This window comes from Aulonocara stuartgranti (assembly GCF_965226115.1).
Source record: "Aulonocara stuartgranti genome assembly, chromosome: 17".
In the NCBI taxonomy this organism is placed as follows: Eukaryota; Metazoa; Chordata; class Actinopteri; order Cichliformes; family Cichlidae; genus Aulonocara; species Aulonocara stuartgranti.
The window spans coordinates 38,240,433-38,266,180 of NC_138953.1; the positions used below are offsets into that span (position 1 = coordinate 38,240,433).

General features: G+C 43.6%; 1 protein-coding gene across 2 annotated transcripts; it reads left to right on the plus strand.

The window, feature by feature from the left end:
- Positions 1–309: 309 nt before the first annotated feature.
- Positions 310–24,247, plus strand: LOC309692131 (protein mono-ADP-ribosyltransferase PARP12-like). 2 transcript variants are annotated; one of them, XM_082510350.1, is made up of 13 exons: positions 310–751; positions 982–1,327; positions 2,034–2,169; positions 2,878–3,559; positions 3,652–3,702; positions 3,790–3,916; positions 13,019–13,184; positions 14,483–14,603; positions 14,704–14,800; positions 16,691–16,766; positions 21,201–21,331; positions 21,570–21,721; positions 21,908–24,247. In XM_082510350.1, the coding sequence occupies exons 2-13, from the start codon at positions 1,050–1,052 to the stop codon at positions 22,504–22,506; spliced, it is 2,616 nt and encodes an 871-aa protein (XP_082366476.1). In that variant the 5' UTR covers positions 310–751; positions 982–1,049; the 3' UTR covers positions 22,507–24,247. The 2 variants fall into 2 exon arrangements, with proteins under 2 accessions (XP_082366476.1, XP_082366475.1); XM_082510349.1 differs by lacking the exon at positions 310–751 and having other exon boundaries at positions 761–1,327.
- The last annotated feature ends 1,501 nt before the right edge of the window (positions 24,248–25,748 follow it).

Sequence of the window (25,748 nt, forward strand, 5' to 3'; positions counted from 1 at the left end):
CTCTGCTCAGGCGTTCCAACACCTTCAGTTAATGAGGAATACTTACTTCTAACTTAATCATCATCAGTTTGCAAATTCTGGACGCATTTTAATGATCACTAAATTGCTGTGATTTTTACTTTCCAACAATAATGAGTTAACACAACAAAACACAGCTAACTGCTGTTCTTGCATTTTAAAAAGTGAGCTTGTTGGCGAGCTGGATTGTAAAGGCGCCTGTCTCTAAAGTATTTTGGGTCAACTTCTGCTTTTTAAATGTGCTGTGGGCTATAAATAAAATAGACGTGACAGTCAACACGGTGCATGTATGAGGCACATTTTTTCATTTCCAAAAATAAATAAATAACACAGTTCAGTCGGTTACATATTGAACTTGAAGAAGATAAAACAAGATATCGATCCTCCTGTGCTCGTATCAATCCGTTACCAGTATTAGTGTTGGTATGATACTCTTGATATTCACATTGTTCTGTCGTTCAGGTGTGCCACTGGAGAATCACCTCAGTTTTTCACTGTGTTCTGTGTAGCAGCTATGCAAACAAGAAGAGCAAAGATATTTTTGGACTTGTGATTGTTGTTAGTGCACAGCTGTGCAGCACATGTATTTAGGTTCACCCTCCCCACCCCAGGCAGACATGCATGAGCTATTTAACCTGCAAACACACAGCCTGGCAGCTGATGGACAGTTAAGCAGCTAAAGACCCGAAAATTCACCCCAAAGGTTTAAAGGAGAGCAAAGCTACAACAGGAGGTAATAGCTATGACTTCCTTTAGTCAGACTTTGAGCTTTCTGCTAATCAGCTCTACTGTGTTAATGTTACACTGTGTGCCGAGTACAAATGTCTTCCCTATATTCTTTCGTGGACGCCCCCAAGTGGACATCAGCAGCATTACAGCATCAGTCCAAGATAAAAAATAGCTCAGTTTCGCTTTCCAATCGTCAGAAATGATACCGAAGTTTTCCTCCTCCCATGAAACCAGCGGCCGCTGTCGTCAAGCTGCGGTTTGGTCTCCCAGGTGGAAGTTAACGCAGGCAGAGCTCGGACACGATGGAGACGGAAATACTGAAAATGATCTGCGCCGGCCAAGGAGCAGTCAACACGGAGGATTTAGTGTATAATCTGTTTTCCGGAGATCCCACGAAGTTGTCGGAGATCATTTGTAACCAAGAGAAATTTGTTTCCTGTTGTCCAAACGGACAGCCGAAGGTGGTGGCCAGGACCCGCCTGAGACTTTGCAGAGTGAAAGACTGCCCGGGGACGTGCAGGGGTCTGCACCTGTGCAAAAACTTCCTCTTCAGCGGATTCTGTCAGTTCACTCAGCTCAGGTAAATATACTGGACTTAAAGTAAGAAAGGTGAGTCATGGCCCGAGTGAAACAGCCACCGTCTCTGTTCATCCAGGCCTTTTCTAGTAATGCTGAAAGTGGCTGCAAAATATTCCAGGGTTAAAGGCCCTGACTAGTGTCTCTGTTTACAGTCAGTGAATATGACACTGACGGTGCGTTCAGGTATTGTTGGGAAAATTCGACATTTTCAGCAGTTTGACGCAGATTTGTTAGGAAAGCTAACCTGAACAAATATCATCATGTGACTCGAAAGGCTAATAGGAAAAGTTCCTCTCTGTGCTTCCTTGTACCGACTTCTGAGTCTCAATAAAAACTTTCTTTTTATTGTCGTATTTGTGTACAACCAAGTTACGGACCATTAAAGAGGCTAAAATGTCAAATAATTCGTAGTGCTTATTATTATTATTAGTGTTTATTATTGTCGTCATATTAACTGGTTTTGAAGCCAGCTAAGCTTAGGGACAAATTCTCGGGTTTGGAAAAATATAAGAACACATATGTTGACAGACACTCAGTCAAAATGAATTTTTTATTGGTATCGGGCTGAATTTGGAAACAGACACACAGCATGTGTACGTGTAATGATGAATTAATCCACGTTTGGCAGCACTTATCATGTTTGTGTGTGGCCCTAATCCTTCTCATGTCACAGTCATGACTCAGCTGTGTGGATTCTGTTACAACAGGAGGGGCTGCAGCTTCTCCCATGAGCTGACGTCTGATCATAACCAAAGACTTCTGAGGGAGCATGAGCTGGAGAGCCTGAGCCGAGAGGAGCTGTGCACCCTGCTGCTGCAGAGTGACCACACACTCCTTCCTGCTGTGAGTCTTAACCTAACACACGATAAAAGCACCCTGACGAAATACTTTAGGTTGAACTCATCATCATTGTCATAACATCTTTTCACATCTGATTCTGATATGTTCATTTAAATTGTAACAGCTTGTTGATACTGTAGCAATAACAAACAGTACAGCTGACACCCACACAGTGTAATATAATATGTAATTCTTCACAAATTGGCAGTCATTGAGGTGTTCTTAAAACTTAGAGGTAAAGTTGTTTGCCAGATGTGTATTGTTCAAAAAGTATATTAAAAGTTTTAAAACGCATGCAATGTAATTGGTAAATAATCATTTCCTTTCGTTTGTTTGTTTGTTTGCAGTACCGTCCACAGTTTTCACGATATCTTTTTCAGATTTTGTGTGATGATAACAGCTGATTTAATTTAGATGAAAATTGGGTCGCGGTCAAAGTCTCATCTAAAAAATCAGTCAAAACTTTATATTACCCACAATTTTTTATGGATCGTCTTTAAACTTGACAAAGATATACTAGACCTAAGAAAACGTTTTGAACAATTTTATTGTGGCATTTAGAGTAAAATCAATTTAAACTGGTTAAAAAAAGCAGGATGTTGCAATGTTTATATCCATCATTTACATACAGTCAGTGATTGTATTCCATCTTTTATTTACAGTCCGTGTATATAACCACGCTTTCCTTTCATTTTGTTCTGTCTCCATCAGATATGCTACGACTACAACAACGGTGATGGAGAGTTCGGCCGGTGTCAGGATGGTGATGGTTGCAGGAGGCTCCACATCTGCCAGAAGTACATCAGCCATGAATGCAGCTGCTCGAGGAATCACAATTTTACTGCTCCACAGCCCATAAAAAATGTCCAAGAAAGAGGCGTACCTGGTGCCCTTCTGCCATCCTTGAAGGCTGTGTATGCAAATAAAGAGGCTTTGAGGCTGGCTGAGAATGGTCAACAACAGCGGAGAGGCAGAGGGAGAGGTGGTAGGGGTGCGACAGGCAGCAGGGGCAATAGGGGAAACAGAGGAAACCAGAGCAGCCGACCAGTGCAGGATCGAGCCTCCTCACTTACTGAGATGCTTGCTGGCACTCACATCTTCGATCTGTACACCAGTAATGGACTGAATGAAAGCGACGATGAAAACTCTTCCACCAGTGACATCTCCGCAGCCACCAGTGACAACGATGCGAGCAGTGAAAACGGTGAGACTCGAAGACGGAGACGCCGTCATGGAAGAAGTCAAGCAGCTGTCAGAGGGAGAGGCGGCAACAGGGGCACCAATAAGCAACCACTACCAAAAACTCGTTCATCAAGCAACATTAACGCTGCTGTCAGTGATGAAGCTGCTAAAGGTGGAGAATGGCAGAACAATAGACAGAGGCCTGTCAGAGGTAAACACCAGCTGAAAACACTTCTGATGTTTTCAGATGAACTAAAGCTGCTGTCTGAATGAAGCCTGTGAAATATCTCCTGTTTCTTTCAGATAAAACAGGGATCTGCATGTACTTCATTAAAGGTCACTGCAAACATGATGGTGAGAAAGTCATGGTTAGTAAGCGTTTGAGGCGTTAATGTAGTTCTTTCTTGACTTTGACCAGCTGTCTTTCTTCTTTCTTCTTAGATCGATGTTTTAAAGCTCATGACAAGATGCCGTACCGATGGCAGGTCCAAGAGGGACACCAGTGGACTGATTTGCCCGATAATGAGACAATTGAGAGAGACTACTGTGACCCCAGTAACTCATACAGGTACTTACCAAGTTCTCACAGGACTCTCTGCAGTCCTGCAAAAGACAACGTGATAATCTGATAATCAAATACACTTGACTTTGTGATCATCACAGACTGTTTAAAAGCAGAACTTTTGGCAGTTTACTGGTTCGGAGCATTCAGTTAGGTGTAGGGATGGGAATCGAGAACACTTCCCAGTAGTGGCATTCCTTGGAATTGTTAGTCTGCTTGCCTATTGATTCTAATATTGGTTCCACCTGCGCTTGAATCAGCTGATTTCAGCTCATGTGTCTGAGGATGAAAGTAGTGGAGCGGTCCACAGCATGAGCACGGACATTACTTTTATTTTTATTCTGCAAAAGAACAAGAGTGTGATGGTAAAGTGGGAACTGCATCCAGGATGGAAACAACTGCATTATCCCGCTAACACAACTTCAGCTCTTTGCAAGCACCAAGATAACAACGTTAGCCTTTTCTGCAGCTATGGGGCATATATGGTGTAGTGGCGAATTTCTGTCCCAAGCTTCGAAAAAATAATTCTTCCACTTCTTAATGTGAGCTGTTCAGATTTATTTCTGACTCGTACATACAAACAAAAGATGTCACGGTCAAAAAACTATTTGCTGCTACAGCGCACACTTCCATTGCCGTCCTGGCTCACTCTAACCTGCTACAACACATGCGCTGTAATGTTTTCTTACCCGACACAAATTAAACACGCAGCATTTATTCTCTAACAACATATCATACAAAATTAAACATGTAACAATAACTGAAACAGTATCAAAAATATTTCTCTATAGATTGGCTCTAACATTTCCAGCCCCCTAATTGGAGGGCGTGAAGACTGACAATTAGCGAACACTTACAAAAGAGCCAAATAACATTAACACTTCCTGTATCACACATGGTCATTCAAATTATCTTTCACAAAACCTGTAACCGATCAGAACATATACTGTATTTTCTCATTCCAAGTTACATGACATTCTCACAGATCAAGCATAGCTTGTCAATGGGTCTTTCTAAGGTGTTAGTCTTTGTCTTGATGATCACACGCCGCACCAGACCCTTAGCATCTGGAATGACACGAAGAACTCTCCCCAACATCCACGAGCTTCTTGGCGCTGACTCGTCGACCACCATTACAATGTCCCCCACAGTTACATTTCTTCTGACCTGAGTCCACTTTTGACGCTCTTGAAGCATAGGCAAATACTCGCGCACCCACCTCTTCCAAAACAAGTCAGCAAGATATTGCACTTGCTTCCAACGGCGGCGGGAGTATGAGTCTTCCTTTCTGAAAAGTCCAGGAGGCAAACCCGGCTTTTTCTTCATTAGTAGCAAGTGGTTAGGCGTCAGTGGTTCCAGGTCTGTTGGATCATCTGTTACTGTAGTCAGCGGTCTGTCATTTAGTACTGACTCCACTTCACACATTAGTGTCAGTAAACCTTCATCATTGACCAACTGTTCCTTCAGTATAGACCTCAGGACCTTCCTCACGGTTCTGATCTGCCTTTCCCATATCCCTCCAAAGTGAGAACCAGCGGGTGGGTTAAATACCCACTGGATTCCCTTTTGCATGAGACAATCTAGAATCTTTGACTGATTCCACTCTTGAATGGCTTCGCGTAACTCCCGTTCAGCAGCAACTAGGTTGGTGCCATTATCTGAACGCATGACAGATACCTGACCTCTTCTACACACAAAGCGTCTGATGGCGTTCAAACATGAATCAGTGTCCAAAGTGTGCGCGATTTCAATGTGCACTGCTCTTGTTGTAAGGCAGGTAAACACCACACCATACCTTTTTACTGTGCTGCGGCCATGCTTCACATTAAACGGTCCAAAGTAATCCACCCCAACATTAGAAAAGGGGGGTTCATCAGGTAGAAGCCTATCCTCTGGCAAATCTGCCATCTTCTGTTCCAGTGGTTTGCCTCTAGTTTTCCTGCAGATTACGCACCTTGACAGAAACTTCCTCACTTCTGAGTTAGCGGATGGAATCCAATACTTCTGTCGCAGCCGTGAAAGCATATACAGTCTTCCACAGTGCCCAATCTTCTCATGTATATCCTGCAAGATCAGTGTGGTGATATGTGAGCCCTTTGGGATAATGACTGGGTGCTTCACATGTTCTGGCATCCCAGCAGCTGCGAGGCGACCACCAACTCTCAAAACTCCGTCCTGCATCACGGGATCAAGTTTCCTCAAGTGACTAGTCTTTGTCACACACTTGCCTTTCTTTAACATGGTGATCTCTTCTTGGAATTGTTGACTTTGACAGAACTTGATGATCTCTGTCTCAGCTTGCACCAGATCTTTCAGGGTAAGTGTTGTCTGCATTGATTCGTTGTCTTGTTCTTTCTGTTTAACGTACGTCTCTTTCCTTTTTTCACATCGTCGTACCAGTAAGTCTTTGAGTTTGATCATCCATGCCACAGCTCTCTTCACTCGATGCCAGCTGGAATAGTGATTGATCAGCTTGTTCAACGTGTGAACATTCTCAGCTGCATTTGTGAGATGTACCATGGTTGCATGCCTCACTTCGCTGTCATCTTTATCAATCCTTTCCTTGTCAGGTCTTTCTGGCCACTGTCTTTCTGGGGTTTTCAGGAAAGCTGGGCCGTGGAACCAGCTTAGATTCTTCATGAGCTTAGATGGTGCAAGCCCTCTGGATGCACAATCAGCTGGATTGATTGCTGTACCAACGTACCTCCACTGCTGGGGATTTGTTAGCTCTCTAATGACCGCAACGCGATTGGCCACGAATGTCTTGAAGCGAAGGTTTTCATTTTCAATATACTTCAACACAGTTGTGCTGTCAGTCCAGAATGTAGATTCAAGAAGATTCATCTGAAGCTCCGTTCTTAACATTTTGTCTGTCTTTGCAGCAACCATAGCTGCAGTCAACTCTATTCGTGGAATAGTGGTTTGCTTCAGGGGCGCCACACGGGATTTTCCCATCATTAACGTACAGTGAACCCGTCCGTCATTGCTGGTCATCCTCAAGTATGATGCTGTTCCATATCCACTTTCGCTCCCATCAGAAAAATGGTGGAGCTGTGCTGTTGCGACAGGACCGAAGTCCAATGGTCTCACACACCTGGGTACGGTTACCTCTGACAGCTGGCACAGCTCTTGTAACCACTTGTTCCACTTATGACTGAGCTGTTCTGGGATCTCATCATCCCAAGCAAGACCCTCCCTGCATAACTGCTGCAAGATCACTTTTGCGGGGAGAGTTCCTGGGGAAAGGAATCCCAGTGGGTCGTAGATGGAGCTGGTGACGGAAAGTATTCCACGTCTCGTCACAGGTCTTTCTTTGATGTTAATCCTGAACTTGAATGCGTCAGACTCAGGGCACCATAGAACTCCTAAAGCACGTTCCATAGGCAGCAGGTCATGGTTCAAGTTCAGGTCTCTGACATCTTTGGCTCTCTCATGCTCAGGGATGAATGAGAGCAAGGCACGACTGTTGCTTGTCCATTTCGTTAGGTGAAATCCTCCACCAGAACACAATTCAGTGAGGTCTGTGTATAACTCCATACCCTGAGTTTCCGTGGCAACAGACTTCAAGCAGTCGTCAACATAAAAATTTTCCAGAACTGTGCTTACAGCTTCAGGTGATGATTTGCTGCGGTTCTCCTCTGCTGTTCTTCGCAGTGCATAGTTGGCACAACTGGGAGAAGAAGTCGCACCGAAGATATGCACCATCATCCTGTACTCAGCAATGTCTCGATTGAGGTCCCCTGCTGGCCACCACAGAAAGCGCTGCAGGTCAGCATCGTCATCCGGGACACACACCTGATGGTACATTGCTTCAATATCTGCTGTAAAGGCTATAGACTCTTGCCTGAACCGTGTCAGCACTCCGATCAATGAGTTTGTTAAATCTGGCCCTTGTAGAAGTTCACTATTCAGTGAAACTCCTTGGTAGCTGGCAGCGCAGTCAAAGACCACCCTCAGCTTCTTTTTTTGTGGATGGTATACCCCATGGTGGGGAATATACCACTGTTTTCCATCCTTGCGGTTTAACTGTGTTGTTGGAACCTCAACGGCATATCCCTTGCTCAACACGTCACTCATGAAGGCAGTGTATTCTTCATGGAGTGCAGGATTCCTCTTCAGCTTGCGCTGAAGGTTCAGTGCACGCTGTAACACTGCACTTCGATTGTTCGGCATCTGAACGCACGACTTCTTCGTAGGAAGACTTATGGAATAGTGTCCATCAGTGAGACGAGTAGAGCTTGACACAGACTCCATAAAGTGGTGGTCCTCTTGAGACATTCCTGCTTTATCATCACAGTGACGCTCTGGAAAGTCGTGGTTATACTGTCGTACAAGCAGTTGTTCCACGTTGTCGATGGCTATTCTGTTCACAATAGCACATGGTTGTACATCATTGGCTGCAGTATCCGTTTCTCTGAGTGGTCCATTCAGAATCCATCCAAGTGCTGTCTTTACGGCATATGGACCATTGTCCTCACTTGGGATCACCTTCCATGGCTCCAATATGGTGTATTCTTTAGTTCCAATGAGAAGCTCCACTTCAGCCTCAATATGAGGCAACCTCACTTCGCGTAGGTACGGCCACTTGTCAACCTCTTTCTGGAGTGGGATGTTCTCTCTGGAAACAGGAATACTTTTCTGTGTGAAGACCTTTGACAGTGCGATAAAGTTGTTGTCTGCCAGACTGCTGACTTCCAATTCTGTGAGCACATAACTCTCCTCTCGACTTTTGGAATTAATGGTCCTCAACGTTAGCTCGGTTCGTCTGCCTTGCACCTTCAGCTGCCTTGCCAAGGCTTTGGTGCAGAACGATGCAGAGCTACCTGGGTCAATGAAAGCGTAAACCTACACAGCCTTGTCACTCTTGCAGGACTTCACCCTTACAGGTACAATGGCAAGCACGCAGCTGCCTCCAGCCCCAGTACAGGCACTTGTCTCCTTTTCTTCAGACAACCCTGCTGGGCCTTTAGCAGTGCTACCCATATTGACCTCATCGGGAGGCTTCTCTTCCTCATAACTTGAGAAGTGCAACAAACTTGGATGCTTGAGTGAACAAACCTCGCACACCATCTTCTTTTTGCAATCTCTGCTCATGTGACCCTTTAGCAGGCATCCAAAGCAAAGTCCGTTTTTCTTCAAGTAGTCCACTCTATCCTTATGAGTCTCCTCTCTAATCTTGTAACACTCTTGCAGTGTATGAAGTTTCCCACAGAACATGCAAGGTCTTGTGAAGGCGCAGTTGAGTGAAAGGTCACTCTGGTTCTTACTCACTCTGCTTCTTTTGTCCATTTCTGAACCTTGGTTAACCTTGATAGCAAAGCTGCTCCCATGTCTAATGTCTTTCTTCAACTTATTTCCTTGCTGTGGCTTTTTTATAACCTTGTCTGACACTGCTGTTTCAAGATCGCCAAAGAGTGGGTCGGACATGATCTTTGCTTGGCGTTCAACGAAGGCCACCAGCTCTGTGAATCTTGCTCTGTTGCAGCGCCGCTCCTGGATATCATATGCATGGACTCTCCAGCGCTCTCTTATTTTAAATGGCAACTTGGAAATGATGACCCTCATAGTTGCAGGGTTGTCCATCTCTTCCATATAGTCCACATCCTCCATAGCATTACGACAGCTCACCAGGAATACAGAGAATGCGCTCAACGCCTTTCCATCTTCAGCCTTAATTTGTGGCCACTTCGATGCCTTCTCAATTAGCGTGCCAGCAATCTGTAACTCATTTCCATATTTATCTTGAAGCAGCTGCAAAGCCCTTTCATACCCCCGATGTTCAGGCATATGCTGACAACTCCTCACAAGATCACGAGGCTCGCCTCGAGTATACTGCTCCAGAAAATATAGCTTGTCTGAATTGCTATCAGCTCTGGTGTCAATAGCGTGCATGAATGCCCTCATAAACGACCTGTATTCCAAAGGATCTCCGTGGAACACTGGCACATCCCTTTGTGGTAACCGAGCCAGCTGTTGGTTCTTTACAAGCATCTCTGTGATATCTGCCTGTTTCTGCATAACTTGATAAAGCTCACTTGGTCTGGTCTCCTGAAGTGAGACACCATCTTGGCGTTGGCTCGGCCCCTGCAGTGGAGTTCTATGTGTCTTAGGCATGGCCCCTGCTGCAGTACTTGGATCACCAGGATTCCTCCAAGAGGTAGACCTCTCTATCTCTGTTGGCTTCCCTGGTGTGTGTTTTACGTTGCCATGACCATTTTCGTTATTCATCTTCAGGAGGTCACGACGTGGCATTACCGTAAGTCTGGTTTCACTCACTTGAGACTTAACCCCTTCACATTCCTCATACACTTTCACTTTGGCAGTAGACACTGCAATGGCTGTTTCAATTTCCAGTCTTTCCTTTGCAGCTTTAATTTCTGCTTCTTTTAACTCTAGAGCCTGTTTTTCTTTCAGAGACGCTGCTCGTGCCATCAGAGCTGCTCTGTTAGCTTCTTCCTTGACGCGCTCCGACGATGCTGTCGACACCCTTGACGTGTTGGATACTTTAGACTTGTTTGACACTCTAGATGTTTTTGACACTCTGGATGCACTGTCCATGGGAGTTATCTCTTGATCACATGTTTGTATTTCAATCCATGTATTAACTCTATTAATGAACTGCAAACATCGTTATGACATTGGCTGAAACCAAAGTTGTTGGTCAGCCTCCTTTTCCTCCTCATCTTTAATACACAGCAACACTGCATAATTGCATTCTTGAAACTCTTCATACAACTTCTTGTAAACTTTCAGTGCCTCTCTCACATCATTTACAGCCGGCAGAATTTCATGGCTCAAAAGTCGCTCAGTTTCATCTTCTTGTGCTGTCACTTGTCCTAATTTGCCTCTTCTCACCTTTGTGAGCTGATGCAGTTTGAACTCCAGACCTTTGTCTGTCATCGCCCTCTGGCTGCCATCACGCGTAACTACACCCACACTGTCATTAATGTCGTCCGCCATTGTAATCATATAACACCGCTAAGCCGTAATGATTTTCTTCGGCACAGCTGTCGGGTGGTGTACTGCACAAACTCCTTTATGCTACTTCCACAGGTAAGATGCATCTGACAAAACACTTTTTACTTAGCTGTTCGCCGTGTTGTTGTATGTAGGCGTCCTTATGCCGACGATCCGGTGACTTTTCTATGTCTCAGTCGGTGGCTCCACCGCGGAAAACATTCCTCCGTTACTCGCTAGTTTTTTGACTTTTATGTAGTGGCGAATTTCTGTCCCAAGCTTCGAAAAAATAATTCTTCCACTTCTTAATGTGAGCTGTTCAGATTTATTTCTGACTCGTACATACAAACAAAAGATGTCACGGTCAAAAAACTATTTGCTGCTACAGCGCACACTTCCATTGCCGTCCTGGCTCACTCTAACCTGCTACAACACATGCGCTGTAATGTTTTCTTACCCGACACAAATTAAACACGCAGCATTTATTCTCTAACAACATATCATACAAAATTAAACATGTAACAATAACTGAAACAGTATCAAAAATATTTCTCTATAGATTGGCTCTAACATATGGTATCACTCTTGGCTGGAAGCAGTGCTTAAACAATGGAAAAAACACAAACTTTGTCCAAAAACCTCTCATGTTCAGCTGTTTTCCACTTTTTCTTTGGTCATTTTAGCCTTTTTGGCCAGGGTGAAGGGAGTATCTGCCATCAAACAAGAAGACAGCCGCATGTAGCTATGATGATGTTTGCTAGTTCACCTTACATGCATTAATGTAATAACGTGGTTAGCCTACTCAACGTGAATTACACACGAACAACATTAAGCTACTCATGCAGAGAAGAACGGCTGCTGCTGCATCATCATCCTCATCATTTCTGCTACACTGGCAGGGCTAGGGGCCAGGACTCTCCTCTTCGGGTTTTTGGGGGATGTTGCTAACTCCGGGTCTGATAACAGGCACCACACCCGCAGTAGATGTGCTCGGTGTGAGGTCTCGCAGCAAGCTATCAAATACGGTGCATTTCTTGGCTTTAAAAAACACTGTACGTCGCCAGGTGTTTCATCGGATTTGAGGAGTTACCTCCTTTGACAGTATCACAGTATCAGCTTAAAGCACTTGTTGCTGCTGAGTTTGCATCTTTTGCTGTGAAGTACAGCCAGACTTTGACCGCTTCGCCTTGGACATTTGTAATCTGTAGCTCTGCTCTAAAAGAACGTACGTACCTGGACCCGCCTACTATCCTCGGAAACGTAAAATGATTGGCTAGAATCTGAAGTGTGTGACATCTAAGGAAAAAAAGCACCGAAATGTGCGCTGCTTTTAGGTCTGGTTACTACCGTTTATGTCAGAACCGGTGCCATCATGGCACCTGATACCGGTATCCTTCCCTACTGAGGAGCAGTCAGGCTGCCAGCTCAGTTTCTGCCTGTATATGTTTCCAAAGTAGAATCATTGTGGTGATCGCTTTAACGTCTCTTTGTGCTGGTTTTCATCTTTGCTTTGTGTTCATACATAAATACTATGACAAAGATCATACGTGTGTCCTCTTTAGAATAGGGATTTGTGTTGGTGTGTGGGCCTGTAGAATAAGGTTTACATTGGTAACGGGTAATTCACTAGCTGGGCCCACGTCCTCATTTATATTTGACAGCATTTTCGTAGATAAAGGTGAATGGCTTTGACATGAATTGAGCTGCGGTTTGAGGAAGGCCTCGAAAGGGACTGACGGCGGCTCCGGGACCTGGCACATCCCGTACTAAACGTACTAAATACAAGTCAAGAAGTTAAAGAATTGAAAAGGGGATGGAGGGTGGGGCATGTAAACGAGAATGAACAGCTTGTAGGACTGGGGGAACCTATATGGATGAGAACTGGAAGGAGTGTGTTTGCAGGTGTGGTCCCACTCCTGAAGTTCTGATACTGAATCTCCAATTATGAGACAAATTCATCCTAAAGTGAGACCCAATACAAACACAAACACAAGGACCTGGTTGTGGAAAGGAGACGATTTAGGTGATGATTCCACAGCCACAGGACACAATTCTTTATTTCTATTACTGTTTCCTTAATATCAACTTCTTTCAAACTCCACACACTTGTTAAAATGTTAACATTATGCCTTCTGTTTTGGGTGTCTGCAGTAGCACCAGTCCAGCCGTGCACTTTGACACGATGACCTGTGGATCGAACAAAGTACGTCGACTCTCGACAGAAAACTCCGTGATTGAGCCGACTTTCATCCACACCACCGAGTGGCTTTGGTACTGGCAGGATGAGTTTGGGAGGTGGAACACTTATTCCGCAGATGTGAGTAGCATCAGAATCCACTGTTCATCCACAGTGTTTTCAAAAGGTTGTTAGCACGTGAGTCAGTACTTTTGTTGTAAACATGATTAAAAAAAACATTTGTAATGTGGAAAAAAGTCCCTCGAACTATGACCCTACCGGGTGTTTTTCCCCCTCCAGGTGATCTCCACAAAGCATTTCAGTGCTTTTCAGCTTGTGTTTGTTTTAGCTTTAGCTCTCGTCAGGAGAGCTAAACATCTCGACAGCATTTTCAATGATAAAAAATTCTTAAAAACCAATTCTATAATACCTGCTCAGAACCATATCTAGGTGCTAGACTGCAAAAATAATGGAGCACTGAGCATGTAGGACCTTTACATAAAAGGTGCACACAAGCACCTTAGTGTCATCCACTGGGGTTTTTGACTATGTAAATGTGTAACTGTTTGCCAACACGTTCAATATATCAGCTTCGAAGTCAGTTCTCTGTTGTCACTCTCTGTTAAAATATCTTTAAAGTCATACTGCCTCAATAGATTTATTACATCAGAGGCTGTTATTAAAGCGTAAACTATCTGATTTTCTAATCAAAGGTTAAAGTCTTTGCTCTGGGTAATGCCACGTCATAGGACTGGTATAATTGTGAAACACTTCTCAACAGATTGGGAGGTAGAAAACAGTGAACAAACATGGAAAAAATAGCTGCTCCAGAGTTTTATTGAAGATATCCACACTGACAGCATGCCTCAGCAAGAAAAGCTAGCGGAGCTGATCTGAGCTACAAATAGTCACTGAACCTCTATTTCACTGACCATTTTGGAGGTCACTGCATTGCTTCTGCTGCAATCACAACTATATTTTTCATATTTTTTTATCCTCTCTGTATTCTGTTGTTTAAGCTGCTGGAATTACAGCTCATGATTAAAGTTTTAATCTCATCTATTATGGCTGTAAATCGAGGCTGCCACAGTCTGTGCATACAGCTCTGGTATCTCTGAGGAGAAATTAGCAGCTGAAGTAAACGGCTACATGTACCAGCTGTGCTCAGTTGATCATGTGAACTGAGCATGCTCATACTGGACTGTTGAGTTTAAAAAATAAATAAGTAAAGTTAAAGTCTGTTAGGGTAACTCTACTGGAAAGAACGTCAGACTTTCAAACGGCCTCAATGGTTTTCAGCCAAGCTAATTTGACAGTCGCTATCTTGGGATATTTATTAAATATTATAAATTAATTTCTCTTACCAATCGTTCATTGCTCTTATGCTGATGCAGGTTTGTTTTCAGGTTAAAAACACAGTCACCTTTCTTGCTTTGCAGACTAGTGGACATAAAGCAGCAGACATCAACAGCACAAAGCTGGAGGAGAAGTTTCTGGCCAATGACAAAGACGTGGTGGAGTTCATTGCTGGCTCCCAGTCGTATTCACTCAGTTTCCAGGGTAAACAAAGAATATAGAAACTCTGTGTTGACTCATTTCTGCATGTTAAAATGTAAAACTGAGTTTCTCATTATCATTTAACTTTAAACTTCCTCCTCAGACATGATACAGACAAATAAACGCTATGGCACCAAAAGGTGTGTGTGCAGACGGCCACTGTTTGTCTCTGCTGCAGATGTCCTAACAAAGAAAGTCAGGTACGTCATCCCAAAAACAGCCTCAAGAAAGTTTTAAGACACCTTCACTTTGGTTTACATGTAGTGTTTTAAATGAGTCTGATAGACTTGTTAACTCCTTGATCGTTACCAACCAATCTGTAGAGACCAGTGTGTCTGCCAGAATCTAAGATGATTCCTGTTCAACACTTGATTGAGACGTTTAATTGTCATTAGCAATGTTACACGTACATGCAGTGAAACAGGACGCCTTCTGATTGTACATACAGAGAGATAGATGATGCAATACATGAGGGAAGAGGAGGAAAAAAAGAACTCCGCCCAGATGGGAGAGCAGTTTGAGAACAGAAAGAAAAAAAAAACCCCTCAGCACAATGAAGCACATGAATCCTCACAACTTACAACATAAAAAACACATGATTTGCGACAGGGATCGGGGGGTGGGGGGTGGTATGGGGTAATGGAGAGAGCCAATGTAGACAACAGTCATCTGGTCCTGCAGCTGAAACCTGGCGCTGGACAGAGACCTGCCTGACCGCATCAGGTGTAAGCGTCGAAGGCGTTTGGAGGGCGAGGTGTGTGTGTGTGTGTGTGTGTGTGTGTGTGTGTGTGTGTGTGTGTGTGTGTGTGTGTGTGTGTGTGTGTGTGTTTCCTGTATCCAAAGAGCGAGAGAGTGCGCTTTCACCTAGTTTTAAGCAAAAGTCAACAATCCCCAAGTCACTGCAGGCGACCTTGAGGAAGAATTCGGGAGAATTTGATGTTCCAGCTTTGGCCTTCGAGCTTCCAGCTGAGGGAAGGCCGCATGAAGACAGTGCTCGTTTGGGTTTGGTTTACCATACGTGCCAACATACTAGTGTTGCCAGGGCCTTAAGATTAGAGTGAAGCAAATTCACCATGTTTGTCCATTCAGTAGCAAGAATGTCAAAAAACAGGCAAGCACTAGACATTAAAAATGCTCCAGTCAGAGCTTGCTAAACGTAAGTTGCTTTTTTTTTTTTTTCAAATTTCCACAAATTTCATTAAAAAAATCCCAAACCGATTTTGTAGTAGTACAGCTGTGAGTCTGGCTTCTACACTCTTGGATTTGTTTGGTTTATTCTGGTCTTCATGGCAGGTCCTGTCAGACTTGGTTGTTTCAGGTCTGTTGATGCACATTATACTGTATTGGAGTTTAACTCTGGACCACTGAAGGACAGACTTTCTGTAACCAGCAGCAACGCCTATGATGCAGCTCATTGCTGTGCAGAAATGTGAACCTTTATTTTGATCTAACTCAGCCCTGCCCGTCTCTGCTGCCTGAAGCAGCACAGAGCATGATGCTACCAACACCGTGACATCACGTCGTGTTGTGAGAGCTGTGTGCCGAGGGAGCTATCTGGTGCCCTTTACTCAAAGTGGCTTCTTTCAAGCATCTTTCTACCATAAAGACATAATTGATAAAACAGTGACACAGAGATATGATTCTAGACCCGTTCCCTGATCTAGACCTGGTGAGGCCTGTCGCCCTGGATGTTAAGAAAGAGTTCCTAAGATTTCATAGTTGGTTGGTTTGTTTTTTCTGATATTAGTATGAACTGTGGGGGTTATTACATGCTCAGGTGTGCGTCTTTCTTAACCGTATCCAGATCATCTCAGCAGTGGGTCCTATTTGTTCTTTTTTTTTTTATTTAGCAATTATAAAAAAAATTGAAAAACAAACAAAAACACTCCTAAAAATGACAAACATGAGCTCTTGCCATTGATGGGAAAAATGTTTTGTTGATTTAAAATGAAATCTTAAAACATATGTAAAAAGTGAAGGTGTCTGTATATCAAAGAAACTTTTAATGGCATTTGTGTTACTTATGTTTTCAGACGTATTACACCCAAACCTTGTGTATTTAAAGTCATCCTAACCCTCTGTCTCTGCAGACGGCCCGTGGTTAAAGCATCTGCTCCAATACCAGACAACTGGGACAAGACACAGATCCCCGAAACAGGATATTCGGTATTGTGAAACCATAAAATATTAGTTTTATGTCTCTGCTGTTTGAGCTCACACTCAAGTTTAGACTTTTTTCTATCTATCCATCTATCCATCCATCCATCCACACACCCAGCACGCCCCTGCGGGCGGTTTATCCTTCAAGCTCGGGTCCTCTACCAGAGGCCTGGGAGCTTGAGGGTCCTGCGCAGTATCTTAGCTGTTCCCAGGACTGCGCTCTTCTGGACAGAGATCTCCGATGTTGTTCCCGGGATCTGCTGGAGCCACTCGCCTAGCTTGGGAGTCACCGCACCTAGTGCTCCGATTACCACGGGGACCACCGTTACCTTCACCCTCCACATCCTCTCGAGCTCTTCTCTGAGCCCTTGGTATTTCTCCAGCTTCTCGTGTTCCTTCTTCCTGATATTGCTGTCATTCGGAACCGCTACATCGATCACTACGGCCATCTTCTTCTGTTTGTCTACCACCACTATGTCCGGTTGGTTAGCCACCACCATTTTGTCCGTCTGTATCTGGAAGTCCCACAGGATCTTAGCTCGGTCATTCTCCACCACCCTTGGGGGCATCTCCCATTTTGACCTCGGGACTTCCAGGTTGTACTCGGCACAGATGTTCCTGTACACTATGCCGGCCACTTGGTTATGGCGTTCCATGTATGCCTTGCCTGCTAGCATCTTGCACCCTGCTGTTATGTGCTGGATTGTCTCTGGGGCATCTTTACACAGCCTGCACCTGGGGTCTTGCCTGGTGTGATAGACCCCAGCCTCTATGGATCTTGTACTCAGAGCTTGTTCTTGTGCTGCCATGATTAGTGCCTCTGTGCTGTCTTTCAGTCCAGCTTTGTCCAGCCACTGGTAGGATTTCTGGATATCAGCCACCTCCTCTATCTGCCGGTGGTACATACCGTGCAGGGGCCTGTCCTTCCATGATGGTTCCTCGTCTCCCTCCTCTTTCTTGGGTTTCTGCTGCCTGAGGTATTCACTGAGCACTCGGTCAGTTGGGGCCATCTTCCCAATGTATTCTTGGATGTTCGTTGTCTCATCCTGGACTATGGTGCTGACACTCACCAGTCCCCGGCCCCCTTCCTTCCGCTTATCGTACAGCCTCAGGGTGCTGGACTTGGGGTGAAACCCTCCATGCATGGTAAGGAGCTTTCTTGTCTTTATGTCAGTGGTTTCTATCTCCTCCTTTGGCCAGCTTATTACCCCAGCAGGGTACCTGATCACGGGCAGGGCGTATGTGTTGATGGCCCGGATCTTGTTCTTACCATTCAGCTGACTCCTCAGGACTTGCCTGACCCTCTGCAGGTACTTGGTGGTTGCAGCCTTTCTAGCGGCCTCTTCATGGTTCCCATTTGCCTGCGGGATCCCCAGGTACTTGTAACTGTCCTCTATGTCTGCAATGTTGCCTTCTGGTAGTTCAATCCCCTCAGTTCTGACTACCTTCCCTCTCTTTGTTACCATCCGACTACACTTCTCCAGTCCGAACGACATTCCAATGTCATTGCTGTATAGCCTGGTAGTGTGGATCAGTGAATCGATGTCTCGTTCACTCTTGGCATACAGCTTGATGTCATCCATGTACAGGAGGTGGCTGACAACTGCTCCGTTCCGTAGTCGGTATCCGTAGCCAGTCTTGTTAATGATCTCACTGAGGGGGTTCAGGCCTATGCAGAACAGCAGTGGGGACAGAGCATCTCCTTGGTAGATCCCGCACTTGATGGTGACTTGTGCTATGGGCTTGGAGTTGGCCTCTAGTGTTGTACGCCACATCCCCATTGAGTTCCTGATGAAGGCTCTTAGGGTCCCATTGATCTTGTACAATTCTAGGCATTCCAGTATCCAGCTGTGGGGCATTGAGTCATAGGCCTTCTTGTAATCAATCCAGGCAGTGCACAGGTTGGTCAGTCTGGTCTTGCAGTCTCGGCTGATTGTTCTGTCTACCAGTAGCTGGTGTTTTGCACCTCTGGTATTCTTGCCAATTCCTTTCTGTGTCCCGCTCAGGATTAATTATATATATATATATATATATATATATATATATATATATATATATATATATATATATATATATATATATATATATATATATATATATATATATATATATATATATATATATATATATATGCATGCACGCACGCGCGCAGTGTTGGGAAGGTTACTTTTAAAATGTATTCCATTACAGAATACATGCCCCAAAATGTATTCCGTTACGTTACTCAATGAGAGTAACGTATTCTGAATACTTTGGATTACTTAATATATTATCGTGCTTTTTACAACAACGTGAATGTACTATTGCTGTGTGATTTATTACTATTACTGAAGGTCCGCGACTCCGAACTGTAGTAAAGGGACCTCTGACTAATAGGCGGGGTCCCTGTCGGCTCGTAGCCGAAAAATAGCTTTACTTTGTTGTGTGGGTCAACTTTTCTTGCGAGAGCCAGAGAGAGGCGTTGAAAGGCTGTTCCAACGGAACTTATTGTTTTCGGAGGAAAACACGAACACTGTGTACAGTCGAGTCTTAATAGCTTACTTACAACTGGGCTCGTCAGGCTCTCTTCTTGGCTGAAGTGGTTATTATTATATTTACATGCTTCCAGCTCCCGTTTCTCCTCGACGACAACTCGTACCTTTCACTCTCCTTTTTCTCCCTCCTCGCGCTCACAGACTCATAACGTGTATGGCAGTCCATTCTCCCTGCAACACGGACTACACTGCCCATGATGCTACATTCTTTAGAGCTATGCTTGTAGCATTCTGCCTGTTAGCTTAGCACAACAACAACAACAACAACAACGAAAAGGCGCTCTCTCACCCAGGAAACACACAGTCGCAGAGAGAGAGAGAGAGCGTTGCCCTGTAACCATGGCAACCGTAACGCTGCCGCCTGGAACAACAGAACGTAGCTGTCAAACAAAACCCAAACAGTCCTGACCCGCGACAAAATGAAACAGGAAAGTACCGCAGTGTAATCCATTTATTTCAACAAAGTAACTGTATTCTGAATACCACCTTTTTAAACGGTAACTGTAATGGAATACAGTTACTCATATTTTGTATTTTAAATGCGTAACGGCGGTACATGTATTCCGTTACTCCCCAACACTGTACATATGTTAACATATTCCAAACATAGTAATGTAGATGTACAACTCAATGTTATGCAGTGTAATTTTCTAGTAAAAGGTGAAAGCAATCAGTTTTTTTTTAAATACAACATTATATTAAACAATATAACACGCATACAAAATAACCAAAAAAAGAGAGAAAAAGGATTAAATAAGACAACCGAACGACATAAAATAAAAACAGACAAGCCTTTATCTTAAAAACGTATTTTTAAGATCATATCTGATCTGTTATCCTTCCACAGATAGAAACTTGATTCTGGCCTCATAGTATTTTTCAGTGTGGGCTCTTATGTTACACCATCCTGAATACTGGAAGTTCCAGTTATCCATTAAACCCTGGGAGTTTACATTCTCACAGACTTTATTGGGCGATCGTAGCTCAAGAGTTGGTAGTTCGTCGGTTCGAAGGTTGCCGGTTCGAGCCCCGGCTCCGACAGTCTCGGTCGTTGTGTCTTTGGGCGAGACACTTCACCCGTTGCCTACTGGTGGTGGTCAGAGGGCCTGGTGGCGCCAGTGTCCGGCAGCCTCGCCTCTGTCAGTGCGCCCCAGGGTGGCTGTGGCAACAATGTAGCTGCCATCACCAGTGTGTGAATGTGTGTGTGAAGCGCTTTGGGGTCCATAGGGACTAAGTAAAGCACTATACAAATACAGGCCATTTACCATTAATTACTGTAGTCCTCTCCGTGTGGGCTTTCACTGTCTAAGAACTTTCCTCGGTACAGTTCCTGAATACTGAGCTCTCTATGTATTCTGAAACTGGTCACCCTCTAATGTATTTACCACCCTGTCATATATCAGTAAACATTATCCTTCCTTCTCATTTACGTTCTCATTGGCTGTTTCAGAGATTTGGAGAGTTTAACTTGGGACCCGGCTGTATTCACCGGGTCTTGTATTGTATTGTTGATTTAAGATAAAAACCATTTACTTTATTCAGTCACTGGTTCCCACATTGCTTCCTGTGCAGATGACACTTCAAGTGGAATTTCTACAGTAAGCAAAAGATTTTCCCAAATAATTTTTTTCTAAGAACATATTTGGGGGAAAAAAGTAAAAAACAAAAAGACAAAAAAAAGCTAAGCTTAGAAATATATTTCCTATCGTTGAATTCAGAGTTTCCATTTCTGTGTTGTTCTTAGGAGTAAAATGCCTTTTTTAACACTGTTGCTGGCCTTGTTTAAAAATAACATTATAGAATTTATATTTGTACTCAGACATAAAGCTAAAGAATTCATACTAACTAAATGGTGAAGGGAAATGCTCGTGTTGAAAGGTTGCAATATTTTTTTGTTTTCTTACAGCGAATCTCCATCCAGCGCGCTTCAGATGAATTTAAGATGGTGGAAACTCATTTCTGTAAAACCATGAAAGGCTTTGATATTGTCAAAATTGAGAGGATTCAGAACAAAGCTCTTTGGGAAGTCTTTCAATGGTACGTATTGTCTTCTGCGGTCCACAGACTTCAGTAAACTCTGACTTCTTTTATCCATTTTCTGCCCCCTGCTGGTGATTTGAAAGAATACAGATTTAAATTCCTGCACTGGTGTCACTCCTCAGAGCCAGAGGCTGTGTTAATGTTTGTGTACACAGTCCAGGGTCAGCGTGCACACTTTCACGACATACAGACAAACCAGACTGACGTAAGATATTTGTATGTCTTCTATTTCAAGGCAAAAGAATCAGATGAAGACCAAAAACAAAGGGGGAAATGTGACTGAGAAAAAGCTTTTTCATGGCACTGACTCCAAATTTGTTGACACCATCTGCCACCACAACTTTGACTGGAGAATCTGCGGACTTAATGGAACGGCTTTTGGCAAAGGTGATTGGAAGAAATGTTCAAGCTGAAACAGTTATTGATAAAAAGCATGTTTTCATAAACCATACATTTAAAAAACAGAAGCTCCAAACTCACCAAACAGACATTTTTGTCAGCTGTGGTTGTGAGGAACGATGCTTATTTTTTTGCCCGATAATCACAATGGTCTCTTTTGGTGTCTAAACACAGGTAGTTACTTTGCCCGTGATGCCAGATACTCCCACAACTACACCGGTGACACTGACGTCAGAGACATGTTCATCTCACGGGTGCTGGTGGGAGACTTCACCAAAGGGTCCTCCGATTATCCCCGACCTCCTTCGAAGGACGGAGGGGACATAAACTTCTATGACAGCTGTGTTGACGATGTAATGAACCCCTCCATATATGTGGTGTTTGAGAAGCACCAGATCTACCCCGAGTACCTGATAAAGTACAAGACCACACACCCACTAGTTAGTACATTGATGTACAGTGGTGGTGCATCAGCACCAGCACCAAAGCCAGTGGCAGCACCAAAGCCAGCTACCATATCGGCTTACCAACCTAGCACGATCTCCTCTGGATATAAAGCCAGTACCTCCGCTTCTTTTTACTCACCTAACACAACCTCTTCGCCCCACCCATCTAGCTCGGCGTCTTCTGGGTACCCATCTAGCTCGGCGTCTTCTGGGTACCAATACAGTACCTCGTACTCAAACATCAGAACAGTTAACCAGCCCACACATGTCCCTCCATCTCCCTCAGCACCCCCAAAGAAAACATCCGATTCTTGTGTCATTGCTTAACATCAGTGGTGTAAAGGGGGTTGGTGGTGTTTTGCAGTAATAATAATAGTAATAATAATAGTAATAATAATAGTAATTAATAATAGCATAAAAACAGACAGCAATGGTGGATCTTGAGCACTAAAAGTGTTAATTGGAGTAACTGAGAAGAAAACAAATGAAGCCACAGATATTAATGAATTCCAGAAGATTAGAATATGTGATTTATTAGCTGCTGTTTATAATGAACAGATAACCAGTTTAGGATTAACTCACTTCTCAGTCAACTGCTATTAAAGCAGCTTCACATGACTTTGAATGATGAGACTTTGGTTTGCTGAATAGGTAAGCGAGAGGCAGTGCAGAAGAAAGCTTCAGAACTGTTACATTTTCCCGTTACACTTCATAATTTCTTTTTGTTGTTGTTTTGATGCTTGAATTTTTCCACCTCAAACAAATGTAAAATGATTTTCTACCAATTGCCAGCATTTCCACGCACTTTGTTTTTATGTGCAAATTGAAGATGCACGTAAACATGTGGCATTTTGGCACAATCACAATTGTTGAGGTGTTGTTTAAAGAAACTACACTAACTTTTTTACAGAAAATAAAAAATAAACGGCAGCGGCGTGCGAGCCGTATCAGAAGAAACACCTGAGTGCTTTCCTCGTGATTATCTCAGGAAGTTTTATACGTCATCCACATTTAGTGGTTACCATACGAACGCATCGTACTGTATCACGTAATGATGAAAAACACTGTGTCAGATTAGGCCATTAGTGTCACGAATTCTCGTAACAACTTAGTCAAGACACATGACGGACTGCGCGTTGGTGCCTAATGATAGCTTTGCTGCTTTAGACGACCTTTGTGATGTCAGCAGGAAGCTGGGCCCAACTTCTGGGAACACGGAAACAAACAGCGGCGCCGTGTGATAGTCACTGCTCCGTGTTTGGAAAAACCTGAAAGAAAATGTTTAATGTTGTTTACAACTACGAGTGACAAACTCAGGAGTACAAAGCTACCTTGAGTCACTTTAAATATTGCTCTAGTGACTGGATGCCAGTATATCTCAGTGCTCACAGAGCAGGTGATCCATATAACATAAGGCTGTTGCAGAGGGCCGGGCTCAAATCTGACCCCACACCATTTGCACGCCTTCTCCCTCCTTTACTGTCCTATCATAAACAAACGCCCCCCATAAATGTTGTTCACTTACTGGATTTGCGTCTTTCAGTGAACATTAAAAAAAATATAACTGGTTGAGAATCAACCCCAGCCACTGCAACCTCACTGTTTCCGAGTGATAGCGAGTGTTTTGGGGCGATATCCAAGCGTGGCCTGCTCGTTCCATTTGTCTATAAGGTCTTTTTTTTTTTTTTTTTAATAAATCTTCCCGTAAGAAGATTAACGATTGTTTGGATATTGCATTTTGGCGATATCTCTGTAGGGTCCTGCTCAAAGCCTGCTTAACCGTGATTGGTTAATGCTCCTTGGGATTTCTCTTTAATCTTTCAAGTGATTTGAAAATAATTTATGATTAAAATGAAAAAAAATGTGACTTAAGCTTTTACCAACCACTAGAAGGTAAAAAACAAACAAACCAGGCTATATTGATTATTTTATTGATAAAATGTAAATGAAAGGCTTGTAATGTGCATGGTGGGTGATTTGTTTAGGGTGTGATTATTGATCATTTCACCTGCTCAACATGAATAATCACTGTTTTCACAATTATTAAAGTAAAGCATGTTGCAGCACATTAGAGTGTGTTTGTTTGTTTGTCGCTGTCAGAGCTGCAGTTCGTTCTGTCTTTTTTTTTCTGCGTGTCTCATAACTGACATAAAAAATGCCACCAGCAGTCATGTTGGGGCTCTTAGTGAAATGAGGCAGGGCATGAAAAATGATCAATATGGCTGCCGGTGCTTCATCTGACACAAAACATTAGGCCTGTAAAGTAACCCCGCTGTAGCACCCCCTCCTATCAGCGTACATGCACCAGCAACTGCCTTCTGTTATGTTTCCTATAAACTGCAATGTGAATATGGGCATGTTTGGATGTTTCCACTGTAGCAACGAATGGTGGAAACAGACTTTTTGCACAATTACAAAGCTATTAAATCCAGGTCTTCTGTGATCTTAATGAAAGAAAAAGAAAAAAGTAATCGGCCTTGGTTAAAGATCGAAAACGGTGTCACACTGATTCTGATTAGGCCTGACTCCTGGGAATTAGCTTTGTGGAAGTGGAATTCACAACAAGGCAGATGTGATTTTGAAATGCAGAGATAAATATGCTCACTTGCTAATGAGCCGTTGGGCAGACAATTGTCGACAGAAACCCCCCAAAAAAGCATCAGGAAAGGGGGTTACTGAGCTGAGAGAGCAAGGCATTTAAGTGCAGTTTCCTCTTTAAACTTCTAAACAGCAGAATGATTGTTTTCAAGTTTAAGTGTCGCCCTCTGGTGGCCATTAGGAAGACTGATTCTATTACATGTCATATCCATCTCACAGCTGACACATCCACATCATGGTGACATTTAAAACTTTCCTCTCTGTGCTTCCAAGTTGCAAAGCATAATGCTGACAAATGGCATTATGCTGTCCATCTTACATATACAGTCTATGCTTTATCTTCATATCTTAGATTTTCTGCCCACTTCTTTTTTCCTTTAGCCCGCCCCTTTTAGCATAAGTACCTGTTGAGGAGGCGGGGTTAAAATAGGGAGGCAGGTACACAAACAAACTGATAAAGCCACCAAGGCGTTATCAAACCAAATGCATTGTGTTTCCATATATATTTATTTTTAATGTATGTGGTCCTGTTTCATTTCCAAATAAATCTACATTATTTCAGCCTGTTTGCATTAATGATATCAAGTCCCCCATCAACCACCACAGGTGGGGGACAAAGAAAAAGACAAAGAGCTCAGCCTCCACATTAGATTACAAAGACCCAATTCCCAGGGCGAAAATAAATTTGGCTGCCACTTCTGCTGCATCCATTTATCCACCACCCGTGCTTCATTATGCCTCTGCTGCCCATTAAGATAGAGCTGTCCTATGGGAAATGCAGCTGTGTCCTGCAGGATGCAGAAAGCTCACCCAGCGACAGTAAATATCCACTGACATTAACCAGCTTGAGTGGGGCCCCTTCCTGTCTGATGTGTGCTTCGTGGCGGCTGCAGTCCTGGCCCTGGCTGTCATTTCCTGGACCTCCAGAGTCAGCTGCCAGGACCTTCCAGGCTTCGGCGTATCAGACAATC

Excerpts from the sequence above, each read along its gene's own strand:
- LOC309692131 (XM_082510350.1), top strand. The coding sequence starts at position 1,050 with ATGGAGACGGAAATACTGAAAATGATCTGCGCCGGCCAAGGAGCAGTC. Across the intron at positions 13,185-14,482 it reads GGAACACTTATTCCGCAGAT|ACTAGTGGACATAAAGCAGC; the intron begins GTGAGTAGCATC and ends CTTGCTTTGCAG. Across the intron at positions 14,604-14,703 it reads GTATTCACTCAGTTTCCAGG|ACATGATACAGACAAATAAA; the intron begins GTAAACAAAGAA and ends CTTCCTCCTCAG.